General features: G+C 39.2%; 2 protein-coding genes across 3 annotated transcripts in view; one reads left to right on the forward strand and one right to left on the reverse strand.

The window, feature by feature from the left end:
- Positions 1–8,519, reverse strand: part of LOC140226266 (uncharacterized) — a 28,687-nt gene extending 20,168 nt beyond the window's left edge. The window contains exons 1-3 of the mRNA XM_072306757.1: positions 8,406–8,519; positions 3,834–4,220; positions 1,517–1,609 (exon numbers count right to left, since the gene is read on the reverse strand). Of these exons, the coding sequence (XP_072162858.1) occupies positions 1,517–1,609; positions 3,834–4,220; positions 8,406–8,519 (594 nt within the window). The remainder of the gene's footprint in view (positions 1–1,516; positions 1,610–3,833; positions 4,221–8,405) is intronic.
- Positions 1–12,582, forward strand: part of LOC140226267 (uncharacterized) — a 72,208-nt gene that overhangs the window by 42,840 nt on the left and 16,786 nt on the right. Inside the window, exon 1 of one of the 2 annotated variants that reach the window (XM_072306759.1) lies at positions 1,945–2,299. The exons of the other annotated variant lie outside the window; for it this stretch is intronic. The gene's annotated coding sequence lies outside the window, so the exon portion shown is untranslated. Of the gene's footprint in view, positions 1–1,944; positions 2,300–12,582 lie in introns of those variants that run through there. 2 annotated transcript variants of the gene reach the window in all.

Raw genomic sequence — 12,582 nt, forward strand, 5'->3', positions numbered from 1 at the left:
TCCCCTTCAAATGGCTAGTCTGGCTACTCCTGTCACTGTTATAAGCAAGTAACATTGTTTACCTCTTCCTATATCTAAATTAAATATAACACAACTGTATTACATCTGGGTATGGAAAGATTAAAAAAAAGAAAAGACTTACTCTCTTTTAACCCTGTTGAGCCCCACTGTCACCTACGCATCAGCCCAACTACCATAACTGCTTTCTGCATGCAAGATTGAACCATGGGCATTTCATTTACAAAACATAAGAAAGATGAAAATGCAAAAAGGGTGTGGACCCTAACAAAAAATCAAAATGCGGTAAATGGTAGAAGTTTCATCAAAATCTGATGTCAAATGAATATGCTTGAAAAAAAAAGATTGATATCATAGTGGTATCTGGTTGCAACGACAATGTATTAGGGTTGTAAAAGTCCCTATAATCTAAATCAGGGAGAGTGCAAAGAGTAATCACGAAGACACATCTTATTAGGCCAAATTAATATCAGCATTACAGAGACTTTATATTTTGTTGCTATGGAAAAATTTACATATTCAGACAGACAATCAGTTGATGTGGTGCTGCCATTTACTTGCAACTCTCCAACTGATCCACACACAAATCCTTATTTATTCATTTATTATTTTGTTGTTGCTGACATGAATTGAAATTGGACACTAGTATCCCTTGCATCACATGTTGTTGTGTTGCAATAAACCAGCAACAGTCAGACCTCTGTTATCTGGCTATGTCTGAACCAGCGCCTGTTCAGATACGTGATTTGGCCAGATATGGGAGAAACAATGTACAAACATGTAGCTGTGGACCCAGTGGCAGTTAGATAGGAAGCGAATACTGCAACAGTGTTATAATCTGACTTAGCCTACTTGAAATTCTAGTTTATTTTCAAAGGAAATTGAAACATTTCAACATTAAATCTGTAACATGTTTCTGCTGGGAATGTCACGGGTGAATCGTATGAGTTTGGAAGGAGTTTTAACTGAGTTTGAAATCACCTTCTTTTAGTCCTACATATCCTGATGATAAAGAAGTTTGGTTAAGAGATGGTCGCATGATTGAGGCCTGACTGTATGACTATTAAGGGAAGGAGTCAAAGCTTCTGAATGAATTATCAATCAAAAATTATATTGTAGTGAGATCTTTGTGCACAAACCAATGGTAATGTTGAGAGTTCACATCATCACCTCAGTTAATTTGCATTCATGAGCAATATCAATATTCAGTGAAAGCACATGGCAATGTAACAATTCTTACTTTACGTCAGCTGTTGATGAATATTCTACCCTTCAGTTTTGCAGACTTTTCTTTATTTGTAAGTCAGTGTAAGGATAGTGTGGAATTTCATTTCAAGCCTGAGAGGAAGACATCCCTCTTATGATGCTTACTCTGGAATTCAAATAATTTTGCTGACACTTTTCCTGATTTCATAATCTGATGGGTCAAATTTTCCACAGAAATAAATGGGTGCTATTCCCTAATCACAGCAAAAGAAGTTACGTAGTTTGTACTTACCCTCATGTAGTGAAGCTGTGCCTGTAACTTCTCAGCCTTGGCTCTGAGTGTCTCCTGCCTCACCTGCTGCAGGTCTGGACTCTCCACCTGTTTCTGATCATTAGGTGAAACAGAGAAAACATGGAAGGGCATGATATGGAAGTATTTGCACATATTGAGATCCACACTCACAAATTTACAGTCAATCTTGTTTATCTTGTTAGACAATGGAATGCACCTTCCCCTCGACTCAGCATAACTTGCATGTTTCTGTGATATTGATGTGACTAACAAAAGACATGGCGAGGGAACATGCAAGTTATCCTGTGGAATTGTTCATCAGTAAAAGCACCACATGATGTTGGACCATGTCCTTGATAACCAGCAGTTGCATATAAGCAATTGATATGATGACAAGATTTGAAGGATGGCCAAGTGCTGGAGATGCAGGTAGGCCCCCATCACAATCACTAAGCATCCATTCACTGAGGGAGAGGGAGAGAGGTTCAAAGGAGCTTCCCTTGAAGCGGGAATTCTCATGATGCCCACATCAAACGCAGGGATCTGACCTGCAGGGATATGGGGATGAGTTTAGAGAGTGGTCCCCCTAGGGATGAAACTATATGAAAAACTGAGATAATGCAGCTGCAGTGACCACATAAAGCTACAACAATTTACCACCAGGTCTATGAAACTGGCCAGATGGTCCTAAAGTTGCTACCACAACTTTTGGGGTGAACCAGGGATTCTACTAGCTGCTGGGCCAGGAGGAATAGGATGCCCCCAAATTCATAAGAAACCAAGGTGAGGTGAAGGAGGATTTTCTCACATTGCCTAGTAATCCCATGTACTGACTGACATGCAGAGACTCCCATAGCTGGAAGAGCACCAGCTCCTCAGATGGTGCAGCCAATTGTCGATACAGTAAACCCTGTTATAACAAGTTCAGTCATAATGAGTAACTGCTTGTAATGAGATGATCGAGTCGGTCCCATTTTCCTTTGCATGTAAACCTATGGCAGAACGAATAGGTTACAATGAGCATGATATACCAAGAATCCAGTTATAATGAGGACACTTCAATTAAGCACATCATGAGAAAGAAGAACATTTACCTGATCGGATACAACAAGACTCCATTTCTTGACAGGCTGCTTTCAAAAACACACGACAAATAAAACATTGAAAACCAAATTCACACTATCCATGTTTCCTCTTTCCCGTTCTGCAGAGTCTGTGCTGAACACAAAGTATGTGCATACGTTTTGAAGTGACGACATCAACAATGACTATGTTCAAATTCATGAAATTCTTCCATCGAGATGCTTTCATTGCAACTGATTGACAAATTGCCCTGCATCGACGTAAATAAGCACTGAATTGATCAGTGTTTTAGTAGTAGCCATGATAAAAACACTGATCAATTCAGTGCTTATTTACGTTGATGCAGGGCAATTTGTCAATCAGTTGCAATGACTATGTTTTTTGTTTCTAGCGGTGATGGATGGATTCATGGTTTAAGAATTTCAAAAAATATTATCTTGGTATGAATCATTCACACAAAATGAGGTGAAAAGTTGAAATATTCTTCCAGAAACTCACTCGCGTCTTTGCCTCAGAGGTGTGTGAGCATCTTCAGTCTAATGCAACTGCATGTTTCCAAACAAACAAAGTTGGTTGGCTGTTGTGACATGACACTAGTGCCAAAAGTAGGTTATTATATTTAATCTATTCAAATTCATTACTTTTTTTGCAATTTGGATTGGGGCCATAAAACTGGATACTTGTACTCAATGCACGATATCCTTTGCCATGATGCTCATGGAAGACATACAAGTACTAAGAGTAATTGAATAGGGACTGAGGGGATAAAAGGTTACAAGTCATGCCCCATGTAACCACAAATGCTTGGTTTACACTATATTCCCACTGGCTATGGCGATGCCGTTTGTCAAAATTTGGTGCACCAAGGAATCTTGGCCATTTAAAAAAAAATGATTTTAAGTTTTGGCCTTCTTCCATCACAGCTTCAGTTGGTGTTCTTTCTTCATACAGTTGACGTGTTCATATGTGTCGTTTATCCCATTTCATTGAAGTTTATTAGGTTACATTAAAACAAGTGTTGCATCCTCAACAAGTGTGTCTACACCTTGTTCTTTGAGGTATCTTCTGTTTTCTATTTGTGTTATTATTTCAACCCGCGGCAGATAAAACAAAAAACATTACTTTTAGAGGGAATGGGCAGAAGAGAAGAAAGGGGAGATTCCTATTCCCAAGCTAATCAGAAAGCCTGACATGTGAAGAAAGGTTTGGTATTCAGAATACAAGTGTTTCATACCATGAGTTGTTTGTGGAGATTCTCTGATGTCTGCCAGTCTGGTGAACGCCTGTCTCCTCCAAACTCTACACAGGAACTTCCTACTACACCATCATCTTCTAGCCTTTGGATGTTTGTAGATTGCGTCTCCTCACATGATTCCTCCCTTCCTTGTACACTGTCACATGATTGCAGTGCCTCCTTCCACTCATTCAACTTTCCACCTTGCCATGACAACCAAGATGATGATGTTTTCTTGACTTGCTGGTCATGTTGACGGCATGGTGAAAGATTTCTAACAGTCTTTTCTTGTATGGCTGGCTGCTGTGTGATGGCCATGAATGGTATCTCCTCCATTGGCGAACTTTCTTGGGCTTTCAAATAGGCTCTTTTGGCTGGTGGACAGAACTAAAATCAATCAAATAAACAAAAACACCAAGCAGCAAAAGCTTTAAGTCATAATACAGTCAACCTCGCGTAAGTCGACATAATCGGGACTGAGCAAAACACGTCAACTTACGTGAATGTCGACTTACACGTAAGTCGACATTTTGTCGACTTATAAATGAAAACTAATTTCCCCTGTACAGAGTAAGATTTGGATCACGATGCGGATCGCTACCCAAATCTTACTCCTTTTGCCGCCAAAACATGCCTACTGACATCAGCAACACTAATGTTTTAGTTCATGCATAAATCTTGCGCGGGTTAGTAACGACAACGCGCAATTCCCAAATCTCTAGAGAGATTTTGAGTGAGCCTAGGCCCGTTTCTAGACACTTAACGTTTTAAACTTGATTTGAAATATCAAACGCAAATTCCCCAAAATTGCATTAAACTTTGCGATTTAAATTCAAGTGCGTTGCTGCAAAGATGTGCGTGTGATTTCGCATGATTCTGTTGAGATAATTTTTCAGTGCCGACTGAGTTGAAATATGTGTCGCCATATTTGTTCTGTTTAAATTTGTATTGCCATACTCTGAAAATGAATTGTTCTCGCGCTCCGATTCGCAACATTACCGCTCTGTACAGCGCGGGCCCGTCTGAAATAAAAAGAAGAAGAAAAGTTTGTTTGAAAACGACATCTTTCGGACTACTATAACCTTCGTAAAAACAAACCTCTTTCCATTGTCGGACTAATTTAACTTTGGACTGAGATTTAAACCTTCGGCATAGCGAACTTTAAGAATAATTTGTTGTCATTTTTTTCATTGACATTTTGTGAAGCAGCATGCGTTTCGGCAGTTTGAAACGTGTGAATGTTGCGATGTCTTTCCCGTGCAAGTGCAGACTAAGTTCGGTCACGGCGAAAGTTCCATTACGAAATAAAAAATAATGCGAGCCTTTTCTACCATAACGCACTTCCGTAAATTTGTATGCGTTTAAACGCAGTTTCTGGTTTCGGACAAACACTGCAAGTCTTTTCTGCAACGCTCTTGCTTTTTAAATACAGCGTTGCTTGTGATTTGATTTGCATTTGATTTTTAGAGTTGCGTTTAAACGCAATTGAGTTTAAATTTCATACAATTTTCTAGTTTCGTATGATTATCAAACGCAAGTCTTTTCAGCGTTCCGTGTGATTTGATGGACTTGCATTTGATTTTCAGAATTGCGTTTAATTTTTAATTTTGCTTACGAAATGAAAAATAATGCAAGTCTTTTAAACAATAACACACTTCCGCGGATGTTTAGAGATGCGTTTAAACGCAGTTTCTTATAGTTTCGTACAAAAACCGCAAGTCTTTTCTGCAACGCTCTTGCGTTTGAATACAGGGTTATGTGTGATTTGATGGACTTGAATTTGATTTTTAGAGTTGCGTTTAAACGCAATTGAGTTTAAATTTCATACAATTTTCTAGTTTCGTATGATTATCAAACGCAAGTCTTTTCAGCGTTCCGTGTGATTTGATGGACTTGCATTTGATTTTCAGAATTGCGTTTAATTTTTAATTTTGCTTACGAAATGAAAAATAATGCAAGTCTTTTAAACAATAACACACTTCCGCGGATGTTTAGAGATGCGTTTAAACGCAGTTTCTTATAGTTTCGTACAAAAACCGCAAGTCTTTTCTGCAACGCTCTTGCGTTTGAATACAGGGTTATGTGTGATTTGATGGACTTGAATTTGTTTTTTAGAGTTGCGTTTAAACGCAATTGAGTTTGAAAAAGTTCCCTACAATTTTCTAGTTTCGTATGATTATCAAACGCAAGTCTTTTCAGCGTTCTGTGTGATTTGATGGACTTGCATTTGATTTTTAGAGTTGCGTTTAAACGCAGTTGAGTTTAATTTTCCTACAATTTTCTAGTTTCGTATGATTATCAAACGCAAGTCTTTTCAGCTTTCCGTGTGATTTGATGGACTTGCATTTGATTTCTTATTTTGCTTACGAAATAAAAAAAATAATGCAAGTCTTTTAAACAATAACACAACTCCGTATAGATGTTTAGAGATACGTTTAAACGCAGTTTCTTATAGTTCTGTACAAAAACTGCAATCTTCTCTGCACCGCTCTTGCGTTTAAATACAGCGTTACGTGTGATTTGATGGACTTGCATTTGTTTTTTAGAGTTGCGTTTAAACGCAATTGAGTTAAAAAAAAGTTCCCTACAATTTTCTAGTTTCGTATGATTATCAAACGCACGTCTTTCAGCTTTCCGTGTGATTTGATGGACTTGCATTGGATTTTCAGAGTTGCGTTTAATTTCTAATTTTGCTTACGAAATAAAAAAGTAATGCCAGTCTTTTCAACAATAACGCACTTCCGTAGATGTATAGAGATGTTTTTAAACGCAGTTTCTAGTTTCGTACAAAACCGCAAGTCTTCTCTGCAACGCTCTTGCATTTACATACATCGTTGCGTGTGATTTGATGGACTTACATTTGATTTTTAAAATTGCGTTTAAACGCAATTGATTTTCAGGTTCGTACAATTATTTTCTAGTTTCATATGATTATCAGACGCAAGTCTTTTGAGCAGCGCACTTGCGTTTAAATGCAAAAGTTGCCTGTGATTAATTTGATACACCTGCATTTGATTTTTTTTTGTTGCATTATTAATTTTCTAAAAAGGGCCCAGGTTTTAATACCGCTTCGGAATAATTAACGTCAGAATATTCGGATTTACAAAAACATTTCATGTTCGGATAATGAATACCTACTGGGACATAGTTAAGTGTACAAAATTTTTGCGTTTTGAGAAAAACGAGAGGGAGAAAAGGGGCAAAGTGAACTGCCTTGGGTACTAATACTCGGTGTAAATGAGTGTATGCCCTTTCTATTCTGGCATACAAGACAATGGACGCATGGCGCGAACGCTACCGCGCCGTACACTATAGCGAATTACCGAGTAGAAATGCAGCGAATCGGAGCGGGAAAACAATTCTTTTTCAGAGAATGGCGATAAGACTTTGAGCGAAAAATTATGTCGACTTAGACGAGGGAATTAACACGTATTTCAGCTCAGTTGGTACTGAAAAATCAGGTCGACTTACGCGAGTTGTCGACTTATAAATGTCGACTAAGACGAGGAAATTTTCAAGGAATAACAAAGGCAAAAATCGGGACTTTTTATTGTGTCGACTTAAGCGAGTTGTCGACTTATGCGATGTCGACTTAGGTGAGGTCTACTGTATTCTCTTATTGTATTGACTCCCTGAAAGAAAGAGCCCTCTTGTACATGACCAGGTAAAACTGACATTTTACTCCATGCTACTATACAGTATGAATATTTTGAGAGGTTATTTTGGCTACTTTCACCAGTACAGTGCTATTCGCGAACATATGAAACATGCAAAAATATTGTAACTCTGATCCTGACATAAATGTGATGTGCACGCATACATTTTTCTGTTCAGTATGGCGCTCCACAATCGCGAATTTAACCACTCATAAAATTGTTGGGAAGTCCTGATTCGCGAAAAATTAGACTTGCTACATAACTACATAAACAATACTTAGTGTTGTTATAGGTACTAAAGAAGTTATAACTATGAATTGTCATTGAATGTGCAATATATTGTATAGCAGGGATGCACAAAAACCCATTTTTTTCTACTAATTTGACCCGTCATTGTTGGACCAGTATTGGACCAGTAAGTGTAACCAGCATTGTAAAGTAAGGTATTTGCACAGCACAACATTTTTGTAAATTGATGCTGATGGCCTTTTTGTGACATTAAATTTTCACTAGCATTCAAATTCTTGTATCTACATATATGTATTAAAAAAAAAAGATCATGCTGTTGAAAACATCACGTTTTCAAAAAAAAAAAAAAAACAAAGGCACCATAACTCAAGATCCCAAAGGGAGATCCTGAACTTTGTTCACTGGTTATGAATTGAATTACATGTAATTATATGACCTAACATACACACAAAAAGTTCTTTGGGTTTTCCAAAAGTCAGGATTCATGTTAGCACATGAATAGTTTCTCATAAAATGGACATGCATCACACAGTCACAAGCAAATTGATTTTATTACTTCTTACTTGTCGAAAACAAGAAAAATATTACTGGAATGTTACTTTTTAAATTTTACCCAGACAAGAATAAATGTGGCCAACACATACTTTCATGTATTTGATGCTCTTACCTGGCCTTCTAGTTCCTCTTGGTGATCGAGTGTTGTTTTTCTTTTAGTCCCATACACCTGAAGACATGTCTTGGACATGTTCCATGCAGGAAACCCCAGCTGAGATATGTCCATTGTCTTTCACCCCTCAGAAGTCTACAAGAAATAGTACAGTCATTGCACAACAGATAATATTACTAAGACTTACTGTTTTGTTCATACTGCAAAAACAGAAATATTTGTGACATGAAATTTTTGTGAATTGGAGCTGATGGCCTTTTCCACTGCATGAAATTTTGTTTAAATTACCACTGGCATTCATTATACATACATGTAGTGTAGACTTGTAAATATTTTTGTGTGTAAAGCTTGGCTCTTGCAAAATTTGCAAAATTCATATCACATGCATGTGAAGTTTTCTGGTTTTACAATATCTTGCACACTCATACATCAAATAAAATAAATTTTGGCAATATGTGTTAGGATGTCTGAAATGCATGTATGTGTAGATCAATGTTCAAAATGTTAGATTTCCGTAACGACCAACCTACATCTACCCAATATTTAAGCAGTGCATAGTGAGGCCGTGAAGGTATAAATGGGTCACAAGAGCAAGCTAGCCTGCAGTAGTGACCACGCACGCATGCTGTGCTGTCAGGAAGATGAGAGAGACACATGACCAATGCAGTGCAATGGCTCAGCCAATCAGTAATGAGGCAAGACCTGGCAAGCGCACAGCAGAGAGAGCTTGAGAGAGAAAGATATTATTAACTCTCTTAGTCAAAATGTCAATATTCTCTGAGAAATCAGGAGTGAGTGGTGGAGCGGCAGACATTCTCAGTGGGTTCTGTGCAATATGAATTATTCATGCTTGAGATCTCCACTTGCACTGCATTATACCTTGAGCGAGGTGCTGCATGCTGCTTAATTTAATCTGTGTACATGATATAAAACAGGCAAACTGCTGTGCAAAATGTAAGTCCGGGAAACCCGCTCATGAGGACTGCCTCCCGTACGAGCACTGCCCCGTCTCATGAGGCCTGCTGGGGGGGCCTCAAGAAGCCCCCCATTCACTTTTTATTCACCTCACATCTGATGTATAAATTGTCGCAACTTTGCACGGTGATTTTTTCTTACACAAACATATGTCCACTATCCATGATGAAAAGAAGAAAAAATTCTGTTTCTTTTTTTTCAAAAATCCAGTTGGAAAAAAAAAACAGACAGAATTTTTTCTTCTTTTCATCATGGAAAGTGGACATGTTTGTGTAACAAAAAATCACCGTGCAAAGTTGCGACAATTCATACGTCAGATGTGAGATGAATAAAAAGTGAATGGGGAGCTTCTTGAGGCCCCCCGTCAGGCCTCATGAGGCCTTCCAGGGGGCCTCATGAGGCGGGGCAGTGCTTGTACGGGGGCAGTCCTTGTGAGCGGGTTTCCCTGACTGATATATCACTTTGGTAATCGACCAGAATCTGTTGGGCCTGGACAGAATTCAGCCGTGTCAATGCACGTTCAGGGCTGCTGAAAAATGCACTGCAGCATACCTTGTTTGCGCAAGCTTGCATCAGGGACATTGCAGCACCCTTTGATGGCTGAGTAAACTTGGCACTGTTGCATTTAACCCCTGCAACATACTGTACATTTAGTCTCTGCATCAGCATATACAGAGATTTTGTTTTCTTTTGCATTTAAGCAGACACCATCACACTCTGAGTTTCCGACAAGCAAGAAATCTTGCAATGGCGTATTTTTCGATTTTAGTACTTTTCTTGGTGACCCTGGACCTGATTCTTAACACTGGACTTAACATTACATATTTTGTTATTAATGTTTGCTTTGAAAAAGTTAATCCCAATTTTGCTTTTTTTTTTCGGTGAAAACTGGGAATACTGATGGACTTTTGGAGATGACTAAGCATGCTAAAGTCAAAAGAACTTCCTGTAGACTAGTGGACGACAGCACCAGAATGTTCAATGATGTGATATGCGTGTGCTGTGACAACAGAATTTCTGGCTTGTGATAATTAGTGATAAGCTTAGGACAATGACGGAATTCTGGCAGGTGGCAAAATGCTGGTTACTAGCTGTGGTGGGCTTAGTCTACTAAACCCGGGGCGCTCTTGTATTTAGCGTTGGGGCTGGTCGCAGTCACAGACTTAGTCTAGCTTCCTGTGTGAGCTGCCAAAAAAGGGATTAGATTCTAAACACTATCAACAGCTAAGTCAAGATCATATTTCTACTAGCATGACTAGATATTAGAATTTGTCTACAGTTCTAGGCCTAGGACCCTACTAGTTTCTACTACCAAGTAGAAAACAGCTAGAAAAAACCCTATAATCAAGTATGGGATAAACACAGAATGCAAAACTATATCTACAGTAGATTCTAGTACTAACAACAGTACTTAAAGTAGCTTTATATAGTAAATAGGTACTAATCTACTGCTCTTTTTAGACCATTAGACTTAGAGTTAGAATAACTGCGACCAGCAGCCCCATACGCATAGTGTAATGCGGACTGTAGCATTCAGGATCATGAGTGTAGTATCGCGGACAAATAATTTTAAAATTTAAAATTGAAAAACTTCTTCAATTTGAAGACTTACCAGTGAAGTTAAAGTACGTTGTATTGACAACAGGGTTCGTGCAACATTTGGTTCTGCCAATAGTCCCTTTCTGTTCGAATTGATGACTTAATGTGACTCGGTCGAGAGGAACCTGGGAGAGTTACACTGAATTGATGGCCAGCGCATGCGCACACATCACATGCGCACAAATTTCAAATCCATTGGGCGATTTCAAGTTCGTTGCTAGTGCTGGTGCTAGTGCTATCTCAGCACCAGCACCGGCGATAAAACCAAACTTCAAATCACGTCGGTGTTGGGAGTTGACCTAAAAAATTATGACGTAAATCCGGTTGCTGGTGCTGGGCTCGGTGTTGAATGTCGTCTGCTGAACCGAGCTCTGCCATCTGTGTTAGCGATTTATGTGCTTTTTCCCTATTGACTACACTAGCCAGCAGGGGTTATCATTTTCTTCATTTCAAGTTCGGTTCTGGTGTAAGCGTTGCCATGCGAGACCAGTATTCACTTTCATAAGAGATGCACATTTTATGTGCAAAGCCTATGCTAATACAATGGTCACAGACATGGCCACAGAAATCTGAGCCTGGGAGCAAAATAAAGATAATTGTGTTTTGAAGAAGGGGTGAAATTTGTGGCATTTTAATCAGTCTTCCTTGTCTAAAACTAAGCAGTTTTGGCTACATCTTTTTATATTTGACTTTAACTACGCGCCATCACTTTTTTTGTCGCGTAATTCCCGCGGTGCTGCGATTCCAACACCTAGACCTAGTGCTGGTGATCGATAATTTTGATCAGTATCGCCTCGTTAATCTGACCGTCGGTGTTGGAGGTCGATTTAACGCTGTTATTTGGGGGCTAGCACTATCATACAGCACTAGCACCGAACTTGAAATCACCCATTATTGACTGGATAAGATGTCTGTGTGCGCATGCCCTGGCCGTCATTTCAGTGTAGCTCTCCCAGGTTCCTCTCGACCGAGTCACATTATGCATCAATTCGAACAGAACGAAAGGGACTTACAGAAAGAGTATTTGCCATTGGCAGTAACCAAACGTTGCACGAACCCTGTTGTTGTCAATACTTCAACTTCACTAGTAAGTCTTCAATTTGAAGAAATTTTTCCATTTTAAGTCGATATTTGTCCGCAATACTACCCCATCATGATCCTGAATGCCACAGTCCGCAGCCCCATATTAGGCATTACGCTATGCGTATGGCCCCATGGGGCTGCTGATCGCAGTTAGCCCAGCCCTAGCCCGACCAGACGCTGTTAATACGCTACGCGAATACAGCGTCTGACCAACGAGCGGGCACCTACAAAGTGGGGAACCACAACACAACTACAAAACTTATGAAAATTCATACGTTCTTTATAAACAATGTACACGTTACCAAACGTTACTCACCTTAAGTGCATGCTTGTATTACAGAAGGTTCGTAAGTCCATTGAGAGCCCTCGTGATAAGTCCGTGGAACCAAAAAATGATACTTTCTGGCGGATTCCCTAACACCGTCAGGGTTCATCGTTGCAGAATTCAAAATGGCGCCTTGATCTCTGCGGAAATCTTTTGCGTGCGTGCGATGCACTGCTTGAGTGTTGGTGTAGCAGC

This window comes from Diadema setosum, chromosome 3 (genome assembly GCF_964275005.1).
Source record: "Diadema setosum chromosome 3, eeDiaSeto1, whole genome shotgun sequence".
Classification (NCBI taxonomy): domain Eukaryota; kingdom Metazoa; phylum Echinodermata; class Echinoidea; order Diadematoida; family Diadematidae; genus Diadema; species Diadema setosum.